Source organism: Martes martes (genome assembly GCF_963455335.1).
Source record: "Martes martes genome assembly, chromosome: 16".
NCBI classification, from domain to species: domain Eukaryota; kingdom Metazoa; phylum Chordata; class Mammalia; order Carnivora; family Mustelidae; genus Martes; species Martes martes.
The window spans coordinates 11,377,433-11,398,480 of record NC_137904.1 but is presented as its reverse complement, the minus strand read 5'-3'; the positions used below and the strand labels follow the sequence as shown (position 1 = coordinate 11,398,480).

Below are 21,048 nucleotides of genomic sequence, written 5' to 3'. Positions count from 1 at the left end.
TTAAGTATTTTGAATGTTTACAGGATCTTATAGGCATATCTAAGACTACCTTGGTTCGTGGTGTCTTCTAAATATAAATTATGTGAACTCTTAAAAATAAAACACATGTTCGTTTTTAATGTTAGTATTTCCTAAGTTAAAAGAAATTTTTAAAATTCTGAAGTCATTTGGGGGTGATTATTAGAATAGCGTGACTATTAGAATTTATTAAAGCTATGCATGTGTTCAGTTAGATACCCTAATTTGTTAGCGCACGCTTTAAGCTTAATTGTTGCTGTATTACTAAATCCACATAGATTTGTTGAAACTGCCTCCAAAGTTTTTTTTTTTAAGATGAATTATTGCTGCATGCCCAAAAGGAAAAAAAAATGTGCATATTGATTCATTTAGTATTTATGAAAAGGGTGCTCTTTGCAAGGCATAGTTAGAGTACCTGCTTTGAAGGAAGTTACAGCCTATTAAGAGAAGTAGGGTATGTTCTTTGGTTACATGTAATATGAGGTAGCTTGTGTCACATACCAGAGGAAAGCTACAAAGTTTCTAAGAGATGGGAGAGATTACTTCCAGGTCTAGGAACCAGGAATGACACCATGGGAAAAGAGGTAGTGTTGACCTAGGCTTTTAAGATATACTAGGTACAGAATGGAAAGAGTATATTTTTCCCAGTTAAGCTCTTTCCTTGGTCGTTCCCTCAAATCTTCCCTTTTTGTCCACGTGCAGGCACTTTAGTGAGTTTCTGCGAAGTCACCATTTCTGTAAATACCAGATTGAAGTGCTGACCAGTGGGACTGTTTACCTGGCTGACATTCTCTTCTGTGAGTCAGCCCTCTTTTATTTCTCTGAGGTAAAGTCTGCATTTCCTTTCACACTCTGTTAGAGCATTCCAGCCTCTAAACTAGAAATGCTGGGGCCCCCCTCTATAGAAAATAACATGGAAGAGCCAAATCATTTCCAAAAAGATCACTGGAATGAAATAATTTTATTATGTTAAGGTGTACACCTAATGGTAAGAGTACTTTAATGGCATATCAGTCAGATTAAAGAGAACATGAAAACTCAGTGTAAAGTAACTCTAATTTTGAAAACTTAATTAAACTTCTTATAAGATAATGCCTATTTTTAATTATCTGGAGCCATTTTAAAATCATAGACTTGATACTTGATTCCAGTGCACACATATTTGTGGACCAGACTTCAGAAGAGAGAAAGAAAAGGAGTAAATTTTTTCCTACTATCATCACTTTTATTTTAGCCACCTGATAGAATTTCTCAAGCAATGAGTAGATTAATCTCTTTGAGGCGTATTTGTTAGGTTTCAGCAAATGAAATTCTTTCATTGCAAAAGCAAATGATTATTAAGTAGAGAGGAGAGGATTTTCCAGGCTCACGAAACATTAACATAGATATACACTTGCACTCAGCCTCTCCCAAGAACAGAGCTTTTGGTTGATTTGCTTTCTCACTCCCTCTATTTCCCCTAAGTTTAAGGCCCCATTTGTTCAGGCTGCGGTGGCTGCATGGAGGGATAGAAGAGATTGGGTTTAAAAGACTTGGTCTGCTTAGTTTACTTTTTGTATGTTAGCCACTGAGGGACCACGGATCATCTTTACTGTGATTCTGACTCCAGTTCCCTTAAGTTTGTACCCAGCAGTGTGGTGGGGTTTTTGTTAGTTGTTTGGTTTTTCCCCACCCCCCCCAAGAATGATCTTCAGCTTTTCAGTGTCAAGAGCGACTATGAGTTGCTGACTGGCATGAACTGAAGGAGTACATCTGTTTTTGGTTTTGTTTTTTGTATGTCTTACATTTTTAATGGTTGGTGTTATGGATTAGAGATGGTTAGAGAAATCTGTTGATAGTCTTGTTTTCTTCTTTTGTATTTTTCCTTCCTAGTACATGGAAAAAGAGGATGCAGTGAATATCTTACAGTTCTGGTTGGCAGCAGATAACTTCCAGTCGCAACTTGCTGCCAAAAAGGGCCAGTATGATGGACAGGAGGCACAGAACGATGCCATGATTTTATATGACAAGTGAGTTTTATTGATGTATTCAGCATCTGGCAAATATTGAGCATTTGATATGTATATCAGAAGTAAAGACGAACAAATCCAGTTTTTGCTGTCAAGAAGCTCACAGGGAATACCATAAAAGCTGCTTTTCCTATGGAATGTTTTAGTTTTCTTAGAAAAACATGTTTCTGCTAGGGGGATGGGAGGTTCATGTGTGGCAAGAAGGATGACGGTGGTGGAGTTAGGGAGGTTTCACAGAAGAAAGATTTGAATTGGAACCTGAATGATGAATTGAATTTTGCTAGCCAGAGAAGGCAGGAAAGAACATTCTAGACAGAGGCATTGGCACAAGCAAAGCCAGAGAAATAGGGTGTGGCACTTTCAGGAAACTTGAGTTTGGGTAAGTAAAACTTGGGTAGGCAATCTAAGAGGAAGATGAAACTAAAGGGAATGTATTGTAAAGGGTGTTAGATATCTATGTACAGGTGTATCATATTTCTGGTGCAGATCTGCGCAGCCAAGTTATTACTCATTGAATAAGAGTTTTTCATTGGTCTTCATTGAAAATGAGATGATGGCAAAATCTTACAGTGGACAGAATTGAAAACATCTGGTCAGTCGAATGATAAGTGTGTGGTCCGCTGTGTCACCCTTTTTTTTTTTTAAGATTTTATTTATTTATTTGGCAGAGACACAGCGAGAAAGGGAACACAAGCAGGGGGAGTGGGAAAAGGAGAAGCAGGCTTCCCACTGAGCAGGGAGCCTGATGCGGGGCTCGATCCCAGGTCCCTGGGATCAGGGCCTGAGCCAAAGGGAGACGCTTAACGAGTGAGCCACCCAGGCGTCCCCAGCTGTGTCACTCTTTTAATTTTCATTTAATTTTTCTTAATTCTGTAAAGAAAAGTAATGTGCTATTTGTATCCACAAGCAACCGCTGAGAGAATAACTTGACAGTAGAGGAAAACCACGGGATGTCAGGGTTGCAAGAGAGCTGAGCGCATCTAGGTCAGCGGTTCCTGAGAACTGCTCTGCAGGTCCGTGCTGGGCTGTCTGCATAAGAACCAGCTGGAAGCTTGTTAAAAATAGGTTTCCAGCCCTCTGCTCTAAGAGATTCTGATTCAGCACGTTTGAGACATGACCCAGGAATCTTTATTTTTAGAAGATACCCCAGATGATGCTGATGGGTAGCCAGATTTGGGATCTAGTCTCGTTTTCCCATTTTGCAGACAAGAAAATGAAGACTCTTTTTTCCAAAGTCACAGGGCAAGTTAGTGGCAGAACTTGAGCTGGATTGCAATTCTTCATGTTTTCCCAGTGTTTGTTTTAGTGTAATACATTTGTGGGAAATACTACATAAGAAACATTGCTAATATGGATTTGGAAATAGCAAGTGTTTTCTTTTAGAAATTTGGTCTGGGGTGCCCCAAAATTCAAATCATGGAGGAATATTTGCCATCTTATTTTTACAGGTTGGGAGACTATTTGTTAAGAAAAGGCTAATAACAAAAACAAATTTTTTTTAAATTTCATTTTAATGCTAAAACAGAAGAGTGGCACTAGTACTAAGGTCCTGGCTGGAGTTCAGTAGCCACCCAGAGCGGAGACCCTGTTTACCCACTGGATCCCATTTTCACATTGGGAGCCATTTTTAAATGAAGATCGCTTTATGGCATGCCACTGGCACTGTCACTTTGTCAAGTTCATTGTGCCAAATTTGACTTCACCAATCCCAGTTCTTGAGGTTTTTAATAGATTTATTTATTTATTTTTATTTGAGAGGGAGAGTGTGAGCAAGCATATGAGGTGGGGAAGGGGCAGACAGTGAGGGAAAGAATTGAGAATCTCAAGCAGATTCCCTGCTGAGCGTGGAGCCCGACAGTGGGCTCCATGCCATGACCCTGAGATCATGACCTCAACCGAAATCAAGGGTTGGACAGTCAAATGACTGAACCACCCAGGCCACCATGCCTGTTTGGTTTTGTATCTTATGTATGTATCATCACAATCATATCTGATCAGTCTTTGTGTATCTGTATCATAGATAAGATTTAGAAGTCCCTAGAATGCTTAGAAGAGAACATGCATATATTTTTTGTTTTTAATCCTTTTTTTGGTGTCTACTTTATAATCCACCTACCAGAACACTAGTTTTGCATTATATGTTGTGAAGTTAGAAATCTTTGAGGTATCATTGATTACTCCTTTTCCCTTCTACACCCACTCCTCATCAAGTTCTGTCATTCTATCCAAATACATGAAATCCGTCTACTTGACCCTCAGCGCTATCATAGTTTGAATTCCTGCATGTTTGACTTGTGCCTTGTAGCTACAGTGGGTGTTTTCTCATTGTGTCCGATGCAGAGATCTTTTCTGCTCCCTTTCCAGAGGGAAGAACTGTGTCTTACCCTCTTTTAAGTCCATTTCTGTCTCCTGGGTGTTGAACAGAGAATAGGTGCCCATTAAATATGTGTGATTGGTTTCTTTGTCTCATTGTAGCCTGACCCTCAGCCATCTTAAAACAAGAACTAAGGAAGATGGAAGGACAGAGGAAGGTAGCAGGTTGACCCAGATACCTTTGGGGCTGTGGGAATAAAGGTTGCAGCACGGCTTCTAGAAGCCAGCTCTCAAGTCCTAGGTCCGCAGGCTGAATCAAGTAGCCTCATAGAAGAGTAGGTGCCAAAAGTTGCTTATCCTGGCTAGGCAGTTTGGTTTGACTTTGGCTGTCTTTATACCATAGGTACTTCTCCCTCCAAGCCACACATCCTCTTGGATTTGATGACGTTGTACGATTAGAAATTGAATCCAATATCTGCAGGGAAGGTGGGCCACTCCCTAACTGTTTCACAACTCCATTACGTCAGGCCTGGACAACCATGGAGAAGGTAACCAAGAACTTCAAAAATATTAAACTGCAGGAAGTTTTTACTGGTGAAACCCAGAAAACATAACACGGGAAAAAAAACAAATGTAACAAAACTGGAAAATTGAAGCAGTGGAGCATAGTGGTAAAGAGCAGAGGCCTTGAGTCTGACTTTGTATGTATTACTTTAGCCTTGATAGGCTGAGTGACCTCAGGCTGTTACTGAAATTCTTTAATTCCGGTTTCCGTTATCCTCTAAAATGGAGATAATGTGGATACTCACCTAAAAGTTATTTTAAGGAGGAAAATGAAGTAAGACATATAAAGTTTTTCTTACTAGCATTGCGTCCAACGCATATAAGCATTAAAAAATGTTAGCAGCTATTATTACTGCTGTTACTAGTAAATTTTCAAAAATAATTAGATAGCAGTATTGGGCAAAGTTAACTTAAAATGATCCAAACATTTCATCAATATCTATCAACGGGGTTTGAACACTAGTTTTGTATATTGTAACTTGCGGGGTATCACTAATAGCTTAATAATAAGGTGTTAGAATTTGTGAGTGATTTTTTTTTCTAATGAACTAGAGCAAATTTTACCAGGAATTGCACAGAGCCCAGGATAAGCCCATGAAGTTATGTTGCTTACATATGTCGTGTGTATCTAGGTGGAAAAGGATTAAGTAAGCACTCTTCAGTAATACCACATGTAAAAACTGAATTTCAGAAACATGGAAGAGTGACATATAAAAATCAAATCATTAAAAAGCTTATGGGTAAACTGAACAGAATATCAGCTATTGCCCAGGATAAAAATTTGTCCATGATTAAAATTAAAATCTTTCTGATCGTAAAGGATAAGTTCCAAATCTGTATCATATAAAGAATGTAAACTTTCTTAATAAAATTAAAATACAGAGAAAAACAATGTGAAAATATTTCTTATAAAATGTGTATATGTAAAGAATTTATACTAATTTTAAGAATACTGTCAAGTAGATAAATGAGAAAAACACGTGGATGATTTATTCATCAGTACTTTGAGAATTTTTGTGTTAGGTATCGGTGTTTTGGTGGCAAACAGAAGAAACGTGGCTTTTGCCCTCATGGACCTCTGTCTATAATGAAGGCACACATTAAACACAGACTACTTACAGTCATGTGCTAACTGCTCTGAAGGAAAAGTTGGTAGTAGGAAATGCCAGTAATAAACATGGGAACTTATTCAGCATCATTAATAATTTTTATTTTTTTTATTGTGTTATATTAGTCACCATAAATTACATCATTAGTTTTTGATGCAGTGTTCCAAGATTCATTGTTTATGCACCACACCCAGTGCTCCATGTGATACATGCCCTCCATAATACCCACCACCAGGCTCACCCATAATTTTTTTTTTTTTTTTAAGATTTTATTTATTTATTTGAGAGAGCGAGAGATCACAAGTAGGCAAAGAGGCAGGCAGAGAGAGAGGAGGAAGCAGGCTCTCCGCTGAGCAGAGAGCCCGATGTGGGGCTCGATCCCAGGACCCTGGGACCATGACCTGAGCCGAAGGCAGAGGCTTTAACCGCTGAGCCACCCAGGCGCCCCTCACCCATAATTTTTAAATGTAAATAAAAACATCCATATTATCATTAGGGACTTGTTAACAGTGATTTGGAAAAACATATCTGGTGTTGGAAAGCCTGTGTCAAAACAGATACCTTGATATATTGCCAGTGATACAAATTGACAACATCCTTCTAAAGAGTAAATTGGCCATATATATCAAAGCTGAAACAGGGCGCCTGGGTGGCTCAGTTGGTTAAGTGACTACCTTCGGCCCAGGTCATGATCCTAGAGTCCCAGGATCAAGTCCCGCATCCGGCTCCCTGCTCAGCAAGGAGTCTGCTTCTGCTGCTGACCACTCTACTCTCACACTCTCTCTCTCAAAAAAAATAAATAAAATCTTAAAAACAAAAAAAGCTTAAACATTCACACCGTTTAACTCAATAATCACACACTTGGTAATTTATCTTAAGGAAATCAGTTCAGAAGTAAAAAAGTAATAATAATATATACATAAAGACTTCATAATCCAGAAAATCTCACTTCAGATTAGATTTACTCCCTGCATGTTTTCTTGTCACTAAAAAGTCTAAATATCAAGTCTATGTAATAGTTTTATGGCAAGCTTTGGTGGGGGGGACACCTATAAATTGTACTCATAATTTTAGTCACAATGTAGACTGTACACGAAGGGGTAATACTTGGAGCACAACAAGGAGAAGCAAAGCCCTGTGTGCTAGCTGGTGGAATTGTGCGTAAAACTTTGTTTTCAAATAAAGTTTTAATTGTATTTGAATTCACCTTTAAAATGATGCTTGTCCTCTCTTCCAGGTCTTTTTGCCTGGCTTTTTGTCCAGCAATCTTTATTATAAGTATTTGAATGATCTCATCCATTCGGTCCGAGGAGATGAATTTCCGGGAGGAAATGTTTCCCTGACTGCCCACGGCTCTGTGGGCCCTCCTGATGACTCTCACGCCGGGGGTCCGGACAGCTCGGCTTCTCAGGTACTCATCAGTTAGCCTCTGGCGATCGGAAGAGAGGTGTACGGATCCTTTCCTTCGAATACCAGTAGCAGATACGGTTTGGAAGTTTTTGTTGTAGAAGAAACAAAGTAGAAAATAAAATTAGCCTACTTACTATATGTCTTAATAAACATGTCTGTAGTGATTAACAGTGTGTTATATTGGAAGGTACTGTGTTGTTTCATTCAGGCCGTTACTCTGCCTGACACTCCAGCTGTGGCTTTCAGTAATCAGATAACACGACATGCATTTATGGCCTCTGAAGAGCTCTTTGTGGAATTATTTGGGAAATTTTAGTGACTACATTTGAGATGCTTTTTCTATTAAGATTTATTTATTTATTTGAGAGAGACAGTGCGTGTGAGCATGAGCAGAAGGGAGAGGGAGAGGAGGAGAGAGAACCCCAAGCAGACTCCACACTGAGCAGAGCAGACTTGATCTTCCTGAGATCAGACCTGAGCTGAAACCAAGAGTCGGACGTAACCGACTGTGCTACCCGGGAACCCCTAGAATAATTCTTAACAATTCTTAATATTGTATTTCACTGAAGAGTTTCTGGTTTCATTTTGAACAGTAGTGCCGTTGTACATTTCCTTAATCTTTTTTGGTTTTTTGGAGTGCTTTCCTGTATCAAACCTTATCTGATTCTCCCCCAAATTGGATGAAATGGGTTGTCACCAAGAGAAGAGATCTAGGAAGATATTACAAAGTTAACTAATTATATTAAAATCACACAGTAAGTGTAAAGCCAGAACATATTCCCTGTCTTGTGTTCTTCAGCATAATGTAGCATAATTATTTTCTCATCACACTGTTGACACATACATAACACTTCAGATTTTTTGACACAGGGCCTTGGATAAATTTTCTTAATTTCTGTGACAGTACTATTTATCACCATCAACAAGGCTCTCCTTAGTACGTTTTCTTCCTATTTATGTAGCTGGTGACCTGCCGAATGTGGTTGCCATTTTGCTTTTTGAAATAGGCTAGAATGTTTAGTTGTTATTTCAGCACTTAAAAGGTCTAGCTGCTGACCTTAAAATGTATTTTTACATTTTTGGTTGAAGTATAATATATATACAGAAAACTGAGTATATCATAACTATATGTAGCTTGAAGAATTTTCATAAACAGCCTTGATCCATGTATCTAGCATCCAGATCAGGAAACATGACATCAGTATGTCATAAACCCTCTTGTGCCCTCTTCTAGTCACCGTCCTCCCTGCTAGGATAGCTACTATCCTGATTTTTGATGGCATAGGTTAGTTTTACCTGTTCAGTTACATAATTGAAATCAGTTTGCATATACTCTTTTTTCGGTACAGCTTTATTGAGATATAATTCATATACCATACAGTTCACCCATTTATATTGTATCATGTTGTATCGTTTAGTGATTTTAGTATATTCATAGAGTTGCTCAACTGTCACCAAAGCCAGTTTAAAGTTTTTCATCTAAGAAACCCTGTGTCCTTTAACTAATACCATCCATATCCTCCAATTCTTCCAGCCCTAGGCTACTGCTAATCTACTTTCTGTCTCTCTAGATTTGCCTATTCTGGACATTTCATATAATTGGAACCATATGATGTATGGTCTTTTGCAACAGCCTTCTCTCATTAGCGTGCTGTTTTCAAGGTTCAGCCATGTTTAGCATGTATCAGCACTTTATTCCTTTTTTTGTTTGTTTTGTTGTTGGTGGTGGTGGTTTTAAAAAAAAAGTCATTTACTAGAGAGAGAGAGACAGTGTGAGCTAAGGGGAGGGGCAGAGGGAGAAGCAGACACCCCGCTGAGCAGGGAGCCTGATACTGGGCCCAGACCCAAGACCCTGACATCATTACCTGAGCTAAAATCAAGAGTCCAGCGCTCAATTGATTGAACCACCCAGGCACCCCAGAACTTTATTCCTTTTATGGCCAAATAATACTCTGTTGTACACACATACCACATTTTGTTTATATATCAATTGATGGACATTTGGGTTGTTTCTATCTTTTGGTTATTACGAATAATGCTGCTGTACAAGTTTTTGTGTGGATATAGGTTTTCATTTCTCATATATATATATATACCTAGAAGTAGAATTCTTAGCTGAAATGACAAGTCTTTAACTCTGTCTTAATTACCTTTGCTTGGGTAACAAGTTTTGAAATGAGGAAGGAAGTGAGTCTTCCCACTTAGTTCTTCTTTTTCAAGATTGTTTTGACTAATTTGAGGTCCCTTGAGTTTTCAGATGCATTTAAGGATCAGTTTGTCAACTTCTATAAAGACTCCAGCCAGGATTCTGATGGGGAAGTGCATCAGTTCCATAGATCAATTTGGGACAAATTGCCATCTTAACAATATTAAATATTCTGACCCATGAACATAGGATACCTTTCATTTATTTCAAATCTTCTTTAATTTCTTCCAATAACATTTTGTAGTTTTCAAGTATAGTTTTGTGTTTCTTTTAAATATTTTATTCTTTTTGATACTATTATAAAGGGAATTTTTTCTTATATTCATATTTTCATTGTGCGTATAGAAATACAATTTTTTTTAAATTGAGATAAAATTCACCTAACAAAGTTAACTATCATAAAGTGTCTAATTCAGTGACATGTAGTATATTCACAGTGCTGTGCAACCATTACCACTATCTGGTTCCAGACATTTTCATCGCCCCAAACGGAAACCTCGCAAATGGAACATTAAGCAGCCACTCCCCATACCCACCTGTATTTTCTTCTAAGAGTTTTAGGCCTTTGATCCCTTTTGAGTTAGTTTGCATGTTGTGTGAGGTAGGGCCAACTTTTTTTTTTTTTGCATGTGGATGTCTAGTTGTCCCAGAACCATCTGTTGATAGAACTATTCTTTTGTCTTGGCATCTTTGTCAAAAAAATCATTTGACCTTAGATATACCAGTTTATTTCTGGAACTCTCAGTTCTACTGCATTGATCTACATGTATCTTATGCCAGTACTACATTGTTTTGATTACTACAGCTTTGCAAGTTTTGAAATCAGGACTGTGTGTCCTCCAACTTTGTTTTTATTCAATTGTCAGATTATTTTGGCTATTCTGAGTCCCTTGCAATTTCATATGAATTTTAAGATTGGGTTTTCATTGAATCTGTAAATTCTTTTGGGCTGTATTGCCATTTTAACAGTATTAAGTTTTTTTCCAGTCCATGAATGTGGGATGTCATCCATTTATTTAAGCTGTCTTTAATTTCTTTCATCATTGTTTTGTGGGTCTCAGTGTACAAGTTTTGTATTCCCATGGGTCTTTTTTTTCCCCTGAATATTTTATTCTTTTTGATACCATTATGAATAGAATTATTTTCTTAATTTCATTTTCTTATTCTTCAATGGTAATGCATAGGAATAAACGTTCTGTGCTGATCTTGTACCTTTTAACTTTACTAAATTCATTTAACTCTAAAAGTTTTCTTTGGATACTTTTTTTTTTTTTTTTAATTTATTTGAGAGAAAGAGAGTGAGCGAGAGGGAGAGCACAAGCCAGTGGGGAGAAGCAGAGGGAGAAGCAGACTACCCCGCTGAGCAGGGAGCCCAGTGCAGGACCCGAACTGACCAGAAGGGGGAGCTTAGCCAACTGAGCCACCCAGGTGCCCCAGTGCCTCTTTTTAATTATTTACCCTTCTTGGTACATAAAGAGAACCCCCTCCCCCACACTGTAGGGTGTGTTCTGTGTCTGTTCAATTTTTATTTTAATTTAACCTATACCTTAGTCATGTATATTAAGCACATTCCCATCTTTTGTTATTATAAACAATGCTGCAGTGAATAATATTCTTGTATATTAGTCATTCTGTGGAGCTAAGTCTGTAATTGAATTTTTAGAGGTGGAATACCTAGGAAAACCCGTGGCTCCGATATTTCCTAGAAATATCAATTCTGACTTGCTTTTTTTGTGGGATGAGGAGTGGGAGATGACATGCTGGTGGGGAACTTACTATACTCCTCTAGCTGGTCATTTTAGAAAGTTTTCTTTAGCTTCTCCTTTGTCACATAGCCTCACTGAAAGTCAGAAGTATTCACGTTTATTTGTAAAAGTTAGCTAAACTATGTCTGGGTGGATGGGAGTCCTGCACACTTGGGAATGTAATACCCGTGAAGATAGCACATTTGTTGACTTAGATCATTAAGAAAACAAACAGATTTGGCAATAAATGCATATGTTGTACATTGTAATACTGTACTTTCCTCCCATAGTTGTATTTTGAGGTGTAATTTCATAATCATTGCTGTTTGGTATCTCCATAATAATGAAGTTGAGTGAGAATTACATGTATTTCAAATACCGAAGATTTTGTACAACTCTGTCATAATCCAAACTTAGGACTGTTTGATTCCCGAATAACTATTAAGTTTATAATTTCTGTTGTAGTCCAGTATGAAAAAAGCCAGTGTTAAAATTCTGAAAAATTTTGATGAAGCGATAATTGTGGATGCTGCAAGTCTGGACCCAGAATCTCTGTATCAGCGGACATACGCAGGGTAAGTTTAACTGGTGTCAAGAATTTTTACAAGTCTACTGAATTTTGCATCTTTTTATTTTTTTATTTAAAATTCAAAAATTGTTTATAATCTACTGTTACATTTTTACATAGAGTATACAGTAGACCACAGTTAAGAGTGGAGGCTCAGGAGTGACTTCCTCGGTTTTAATCTTGGCTCCGCCACTTATTGGCAAATGGTGGACAGTAAGCCTATTGGATTAATTAGCAAAAGTTGTATTTATTAGGGAATGGTTGTTTCATTTACTTACAGCCTTAATTAAGACAGTCTGTTGGGGTGCCTGGGTGGCTCAGTCAGTTGAGCGGCTGCCTTGGCTCAGGTCCTGATCCCAGGGTTCTGGGATCAAGCCCTGTGTCCAGCTCCCTACTCAGTAGGGAGCTTGCTTCTCCCTCTCCCTCTGCCTGTCACTCTCCCTGCTTGTGCTCTCTCTCTCATTCTCAGTCTCTCTCTCTGTCAAATAAAATCTAAAAAAAAAAAAATTAGTCTGTCAATTGCAAGATGGTTTACTTCTGTAAGTATTTTGGTGTGTAAAATAAATACATTTTAACAGATAATGTATAAAATGGGTCAGAAATAGAGAAGTAATGACTTTTCCACATCTTTAAAGGTAGTTTTCAGTGTTTGTTTTAGCGTTATGGTTTGGCATCTTCCTGAAATTTTTCTCAAAGGAGACAAATTTGTATCCGTTGGTGTATTGCCATCACATTTGAAATGATGACTTACTGGGAACAGTAGCTCTAAAGCAAGACCCACTGTGCCCAAAGTGAAATAATACCTTGGCATCACAGAGTTTCTTTTTCTTTTTTTACCTTTTAATTACAAATACATTAATCCCTTACAAAAATTAAATTGATAAAGCTAATGTCCCCTGTGGTCACACTCCACTACTCATTCTCTCCCCTTCCTACTCAGGATAATCACTGTTAACATTGTAGTATGCATTTTTGTTTGCTTATTTCTATGTAATTGACATCACACTCTATTTGGTATCTCATGCTTTCATTCACAGTGAGTTTTGGAGATTTTTCTTTGTTAGTTTATACAGATTTACCTCATTTTAACTATGTTGTAGTATTCTACATATAATATTAATTACGGCTCATAACCGTGGCCGCTCTTCGGCCCTTTTGGTATTGATGAGTATTTAAGTTGTTTGCAATTTTTCACTGTTATACACAGAATAGCAGAAGACTTCGTTTTATTGACTTCCTTATACCATGAAGCAGATTTTAAATTTTAATAGATCTTACTGACTTACCTTTAAAAATATGTATATTTTGGGGCGCCTGGGTGGCTCAGTGGGTTAAGCCGCTGCCTTCAGCTCGGGTCATGATCCCAGGGTCCTGGGATCGAGCCCCGCATCGGGCTTTCTGCTCTGCAGGGAGCCTGCTTTCCTTCCTCTCTCTGCCTGCCTCTCTGCCTACTTATGATCTCTGTCTGTCAAATAAATAAATAAAATCTTTAAATAAATAAATAAATAAATAAAAATAAAAAAAATAAAAATATGTATATTTTGCATTCTTACCACCCATTAATAAAAATACTAATTTTCCTGACATCTTTATTGACATTAAATAACATCAGATGTTTGACTTTTTACCAGTCTGGACTACTGCTCCTGAGATTAAGCTTCTTTTGGCATTTTGTTGGTTGTTCAGGTTTTTCTCCTGTGAACTGACCATTTGTCTCCTTTTTATGTTTTTCTCCTGGATGATTTCTTAGTGACTTGTTGGAATTCTGTATGTTTTTTAACTTTCATTATTGATTAGTAATATCTGTTACATAAGATCTTTCACTGTGTTCTTTGCCTTTCAACTTTGTTTTATATTGTTATAGATTTATAGGGTGTATAATTATGCTATATAATTACTTTAGCTTTATAATACACATTTTGATCTAGGGCAGCTTCCTACCTTTTTATCTCTTTTACAGAATTATCTTGGCTTTTCTTACGCCTTTTCTCTTATATATAGATTTTAGAATTGTGAGCTGTCTCTTCACGCATCATGTTTCATAAACCTTTCTGGGATTTTGAATAGAATTACATTGAATTAAAGATTAATTTTGCTTTCTTTGGGGAACGGTTCTATTTGAAATAAGCCTTGCTCTGAATAACATGAGCTATCTATAATTTTTTTAAATTTTTCTTTCCTTAATTTAAAATTGATTGTTAGAAATCATGTTCTTCTTTTTGTACTTATATAGGAAGATGACATTTGGAAGAGTAAGTGACTTGGGGCAGTTCATCCGAGAATCTGAGCCTGAACCTGATGTAAAGAAATCAAAAGGTTTGTGGTGTTTTATACTCTGTTAAGCCTTCACTCACATTAGTCATTGACTATAAGTGAAGGATCATTTAAGATACAAACAGTTTATCTTATGAAATAACTGCCTTATCTCTCACTTGTGTTTATATCACAGCTGAGTCCAAGGGCTGTGTGTAGTTGCATCTCCCTGAATGAAAGTTCATGAACTGGGGCGCCTGGGTGGCTCATTGGGTTAAAGCCTCTGCCTTCGGTTCAGGTCATGATCTCAGGGTTCTGGGATCGAGCCCCGCATCAGGCTCTCTGCTCAGTGGAGAGCCTGCTTCCCCCTCTCTCTCTGCCTGCCTCTGTGTCTACTTGTGATCTCTGTCAAATAAATAAATAAAATCTTTAAAAAATTTATATAAAAAGAAAGTTCATGAACTTGCTTCACCATGACAGAAGGCACATCTTAATGAAGGAATATTTGTCACCTTTCTATTTAAGGATGGTGAATACCCAGTCGAGGTTGGACTTAATGTTTATTTTGACACCCTTTAGTTCATTAAATTTCCTCTTATTTGCTGAAAGTTATTATGAAATATTTGTGGAAAATATTAATAGGTTGAAATTCAAATCCTTTGTTTAATCAGCAGGAGAGTGCTCAGTCAATTGTTAAACCTGGAAGTCTTTTTTTTTTTAATTTTAATAAACATATAATGTATTTTTATCCCCAGGGGTACAGGTCTGTGAGTCGCCAGGTTTACACATTTCACAGCACTCATCACAGCACATACCCTCCCCAATGTCCATTTCCCCACCACCCTTTCCTGTTCCCCCTCCCCCCAGCAACCCTCAGTCTGTTTCTTGAGATTGAGTCTTTTATGGTTTGTCTCCCTCCCAGTCCCATCTTTTCATTTTTTCTTTTCCTACTTCCCCCCAACGCCCCCCACCTTGCATCTCCACTTCCTCATATCAAAGAGATCATATGATAGTTGTCTTTCTCCGATTGACTTATTTCGCTAAGCATGATACCCTCTAGTTCCATAACCTGGAAGTCTTTTTTGACAAGAACATTATTTGTGACTGATCTCAACTTCCAAACAATTTGTCTTACACAGGAAGATTTTGGAAACCAATGTGGATCCATTCACTTGGGATCTAGAAATTTTTCAGTGTGATTGGATTGACAGTATTGTCTTAAGTAAAAGATACTAACTTTTGTAAGAAGAAAATGTTCCAGGGGCGCCTGGGTAGCTCAGTTGGTTAAGCGTCTGCCTTTGGCTCAGGTCATGATCTCAGGGTCCTGGCATCAAGCCTCACATTAGGTTCCCTGCTCAGTGGGGAGTCTGCTTCTCCCTCCCTCACACTTGTGTGCACACACACTCGCTCCCTGTCTCTTTCTCTCAAATAAATAAATAAAATCTTTAAAAATTTTTTTAAAAAGAAAAAATATTCTGTTTTGATAGTGCGTTTAAAATTTAAGAGCTATTGTTAATCTTCCTATTAAATTTAATAGGACTATATTCCTATTATGTGTATTTTTTTTAAAGATTTTTATTTATTTATTTGACAGAGATCAGAAGCAGGCAGAGAGGCAGGCAGAGAGAGAGAAGGGGAAGCAGGCTCCCTGCTGAGCAGAGAGCCCGATGCGGGGATCGATCCCAAGACCCTGGGATCATGACCTGAGCCGAAGGCAGAGGCTTTAACCCACTGAGCCACCCAGGTGCCCCAATATTATGTGTATTTTTAAATTTTTTTTTTAAGTAAACTTTACGTGGGCTCAAACTTACTACCCCAAGATCAAGAGTCACGTGCTCCTCTACTGACTGAGGCAGCCAGGCGCCCCATATTATGTTTATTTTTTAATGCGACTGTTATTTGAATGAATCACACCACTTTATGTTGAGGAGCAGTCTACTTTTGGGTCAGATCTACATTGACAGAGTAAGCAAAAAATGCAACAATTGTTGAAATAATTTAGACCAAAAAAAGGGCCTGTTACCTGTTTCACCTTTTAGTGTATTTAAATAATTGATTTTATTTCCTATTTTGCCAAAGAAGTCTGAAGCACATGGTCAGGAAAAGTATAAAGACTGAAAGAAGTCTTCACAGCTCAGTCAGTAAATAATTTTTGAGTGACTCTGTGCACTCATATTCAGGGGGCGGGTTAGAAGAAAGCGATCCTGCCGTTAAACTCAGAGTCTAGCCATGTCTTTGGTTGGGTAAAACTTGAACTGGAGGAAGAGGTTACTGGTCACCTTGAAGCAGAGGGAGTGCTGGACAAGCTCTGCGGGGGACTGGCCGGGAGGGGCTCTGCGTTGTCTTCAGATAGCTTCTATCAGTGAGGATAATGGCATCTCCAGGATTAAGAGAATGTCTCAGCTCATTAATTTCTTGAAAAGCTGGTCTTACTCCTCTGACACCTCAGGAAGAAGTGCTCCTGCTCTAGAGTATGGGTGTTGGGTGCTTCCAGGGATAGATATATATACACGCACATACATAAAAATCAAGAGATGTACTTAGCAGCTAAAGATATACAAGAAACTTTTTCCCCCACACTCTGTCTCTGCTCATTCTGTTTATTGAGTCTCTTCATATTACGCATTTACTTACTCGTTCTAAAATATGAGTGCCTGCTCTATGCATCTGTCGTTCTAGATTCTGAGAAGCAAAGGAAATCTCCAGTCCTTGTGAAACTCACATTATAGTGGAAGAGACGGTAAACAGATAAATACTGTGTGTGTGTGTGTGTGTGTACACACACGTATAAACGTAAGAATAATGGGGAGTTCTGTTTTAAAAGTGGTTGTCAAGGGCGCCTGGGTGGCTCATTGGACTGAGCGCCCGACTCTTGATTTTGACTCAGGACATGATCTCAGGGTTGGGAGATTCTCTCTCCCTTCCCTTCCTCCTGCTCACATTCTCTCTCCCTAAAATAAATAAACACATTAAATTAGAATCTTTAAAAGAAAAAAAAAAAAGTGGTTGTCTGGAGAAGCGCTTGGGTGGCTCAGTCATTTAAGCATCTGACTCTTGATCTCAGCTCAGGTCTCCATCTCAGGGTTGTGAGCCCAAGCCCGCATTGGGCTTCACGCTGGGCCTGAAGCCTACTTAAAAAAAAAAAAAAAAAGGAAGGAAGGAAGAAAATGGTTGTCAGGAAAGATCTGAACTGAGGAGGTTGCGTTTCGAGTAGAGACTTGAGCAAAATGGGGGAGTAAGCCCTGGCAAGACCTGCAGGAAGGGGTTCTTGGCAGAAGGACCAAGACAAGCCCTGAAGTGTAAGAGCCCGGCACGGTCAGGCAGCAGCAAGACCAGCGCGGAGGAAGAGGGATGAGTGGAGGAGGCTTCGGACGGTTCTCACAGACCATGGTTGGAAGTTGGAAGTGTTGGAAGTTGGAGCAGGGGGGTCCCGGGATGTGATTCATGCTTTAAAGGTGTGGCTTTGGCAGCTGTTTGGAAAGTAGAATGGAGGTGTTGAGAGGAGAGGCAGGGAAACAAGGTTCGTGGTCTAAGGAGAGGAGGAGGATGGTGGTCGTGATTTAGGTCGGGGGAGAACCATCAGATTTGGGTTGTGCTTGAAGGTAGAGGCGGCAGGGTTCTGTATCCACCAGCAAGCTGGTCCGTCAGGTGACTTGCATTATTAATGTAATTGAGACGTTCCCACATAAAGTAATTAATAGTAATTTCTGCAGTTTGAGTAAATGCATCCACAGATCCCAGTGCTTCCTTCAGCTGTCCAGACATGTCTTTAAATGTGTTTTTGTGGTAAGTAAATGACCTAATGTAGGAGCCAGCAGGTTCCATTCATTTACTCAGAAGACCAGAGACAATGCTGTGTGCTAAGCATACAAATAAGAACGTAAACTCTGGAGTTTATTTTAATCTAGCTTAGTCCCTCTTTTATGACCCTGACTCGGCACAAGCCTGTCATGCTAGTTATTCTGTCAGATGCCCAGCCTTCTAGATTTTTCTGGTTGTGCTGTTCAGCTTACTCCTTTCTCACCTGTGTTTCTTGTGAGCTGGGATTTGTACCTAAAGTCTTGATTTGAATATGATATTTTAGAAGAATATATATATATATATTTCCTGGAAGGATACACAAAGCATGTAACATAGTTAAGGATGAGACGAGGGAGATGCCTTCTGCTTTCCGTTATACCCTTTTCCTCTGCTATTTGAATTTTCTTACCCCATCTGCTTTACTGCTTAATTACCCACCTACCTCTTCTCCCGTAGCTTTGGCTCGCCTCTTTGCTGTGACCTTTGAATGTTCCCTGCCTGCCTCTACAACTTGGCCTTGAGCCACTCTCAGCCTTATGGACTAGCATCTAACTAGAATCTCCTTTATTCTTTTTTGAGGTCCCTTCTCTGTTAGGGCCTCTCCATTTGCCGTTCTCCCTGCCATGGCTTTCGTGAGCTCTTTCTCATGGCAAGTATTCACTCTTCAGAAAGGACCTGAGTGGCTCAGTTGTTCAGCGTCTGCCTTCGGCTCAGGTCATGATCTCAGGGTCCTGGGACTGAGCCCCACATCGGGCTCCCTGCTCAGCTGGAAGCCTGCTTCTCCCTCTCCCACTCCCCCTGCTTGTGTTTCCTCTCTCGATGTTGTCTCTGTCTGTCAAATACATAAATAAAATCTTAAAAAACAAACTTCAAACAGAGAGGACTTCCCAGCCCACATGATCTCAGCTTATCTGTACCACTAACATACCACTTCTGTATTTTCTTATCACTGTCTGATATTATCTTACTCATTTATTTGCATACTTGTTATACTCTATTTCTCTTCCATGATTATAATATCACCTCTCTGAGAGCAGGGATTTTGTCTGTCTTATTTGGCACTGTATTCCCTTATTCTAAAATTATACCTACCGCACATAGGCGTTAATTAAATATTTGTTGGTTTAATTAATTAATCTAAAGGAATTTCTTCAGAGATTATCTAGGTGGTAAGATTATGGGTCATATTTATTTAATTTAAGAAAAGTATTGTTTTTTAAACCAACACACTCAGTTTTCTTATCCAGATTACTTTATTATTCTGAGGATACTCATAGAACCCTACTCCCAAGCATTCTCAGACCCCAAGTAATGGAGATTCCGTAGCGGTGGATACTACCTCCTTATTCTACAAATGAAGCATTTGAGGATCCAGGAAATTATAACCTGTAGGAATCACAGAGCAGATTAATAGCAATCTAGGGGCTTTGGCTCAGAATACTGTTGTGACAATTCAGCTCCGCTTCCTCTCCTTCCTTGCTGAGGATAGCGGCAAGAATGGTCATCATTTACTAGGCTGTAGTTTCAATTTGGTTTTTTATATACTGATAGAGCACAGAGGAAAGGGTTGAGCTTTGAGAAGGGTGTATCTCAGAGGCTTCTGAAAGTATGGGAACTTTGCTTTCAGGGCAAAGTAATTTTAGAAGTACATTCAGGGGTGCCCGGGTGACTCAGTTGGTTAAGCGTCCAACTGTTGATTTTGGCTCAGGTCATGATCTCAGGGTCATGAGATCAAGCCCTGGGTCCGGCTCCGCGCTCAGTGGGGAATCTTCTAGAGATTCTCTCTCTCCCTCTTCACACCCCCCCACCCCACCCCCCGCCAACCCCGTACTCTTGTGCATGGTGCACACATGCTCTCCCTCTCTAAAATAAATCTTTTAAAAAAAGTTGCTTTCAAATCCTCTAGGAGAAAGTATAACAAGGAGTTGTAAAAGATGTTGTGAACACGTATAGTGGCTAGTCCTAGTGCCTGGATGCAGTGGTGGGCGATGAAACAGTACTTACGTTGTGAAAGCCCTGGCATTTCAGAGTAAGAAGCCTGGGTTCCTGTCGTGTAAGCATCAGGGAGTCTTTTTTTTTTTTTTTTTTTAAGATTATTTATTTATTTCAGACAGAGAATGTGCAAGTGAGAGCATGGGGAGAGGGAGAAGCAGGCTACTGCAGAGCAGGGAGCCCACACTGGGCTTAGTCCCAGGACCCTGGGATCATGACCTGAGCCAAAGAAAGGTGCTTAACCTGACTGAGCCACCCAGGTGCCCCTAGATTTTATTTTTAAGTAATCGCTGCACCCAGCATGGGCTCCTGGAGATCAAGAGTCACACACTCCACCAACTGAGCCAGCCAGGTGCCCCCCACCCCTCCTCACATTAGCAGAGTACCAACTAGATGCATTTTTCTGGCAGTGGTAGAGGAATGAATTGGTATCAGAGAGACCAGTCAGGTAGTAGGATTAGCTAGTAATGTGATAAAAGAGGATTTGAAGGTAGGTAGCGGTAGCAGGAATTAGAAAGGTCAGATTTCTAAGACTTCCAAAGGGAAATTCAAGAGACTGCATTCAGGGTGGAATTTGGGGGACAGATTCATATAGAGAGTAAATGAGCAAGGTGGATTGAGTTTTTTAATATGGGTTCTTTGGGTGAAAATTTATGGTGTGAATTTTTTAAAATATTTATTTATTTGACAGAGAGAGAGATCACAAGCAGGCAGAGAGGCAGGCAGAGGGGGTGGGGGGAAGCAGGCTCCCTGCTGAGCAGAGAGCCCTATTCTGGGCTCGATCCCAGGACCCTGAGATCATGACCTGAGCCGAAGGCAGAGGCTTAACCCACTGAGCCACCCAGGCGCCCCATGGTGTAATTTTTTTTTTTTTAAGATTTTACTTATTTATTTGACAGACAGAGATCACAGGTAGGCAGAGAGGCAGCCAGAGAGAGAGAGAGGAGGAAGCAGGCTCCCTGCTGAGCAGAGAGCCCGATGCGATGCAATGCGAGGCTCGATCCCAGGGTCCTGGGATCATGACCCGAGCCGAAGGCAGAGGCTTTAACCCACTGAGCCA

At 39.4% G+C, this 21,048-nt stretch overlaps 1 protein-coding gene across 1 annotated transcript in view; it reads left to right on the top strand.

Annotated features, from left to right (window-relative positions):
- Positions 1-21,048, top strand: part of AKAP10 (A-kinase anchoring protein 10) — an 81,857-nt gene that overhangs the window by 49,010 nt on the left and 11,799 nt on the right. The window contains exons 7-12 of the mRNA XM_080827519.1: positions 721-844; positions 1,891-2,027; positions 4,744-4,888; positions 7,251-7,424; positions 11,840-11,949; positions 14,176-14,258. Of these exons, the coding sequence (XP_080683645.1) occupies positions 721-844; positions 1,891-2,027; positions 4,744-4,888; positions 7,251-7,424; positions 11,840-11,949; positions 14,176-14,258 (773 nt within the window). The remainder of the gene's footprint in view (positions 1-720; positions 845-1,890; positions 2,028-4,743; positions 4,889-7,250; positions 7,425-11,839; positions 11,950-14,175; positions 14,259-21,048) is intronic.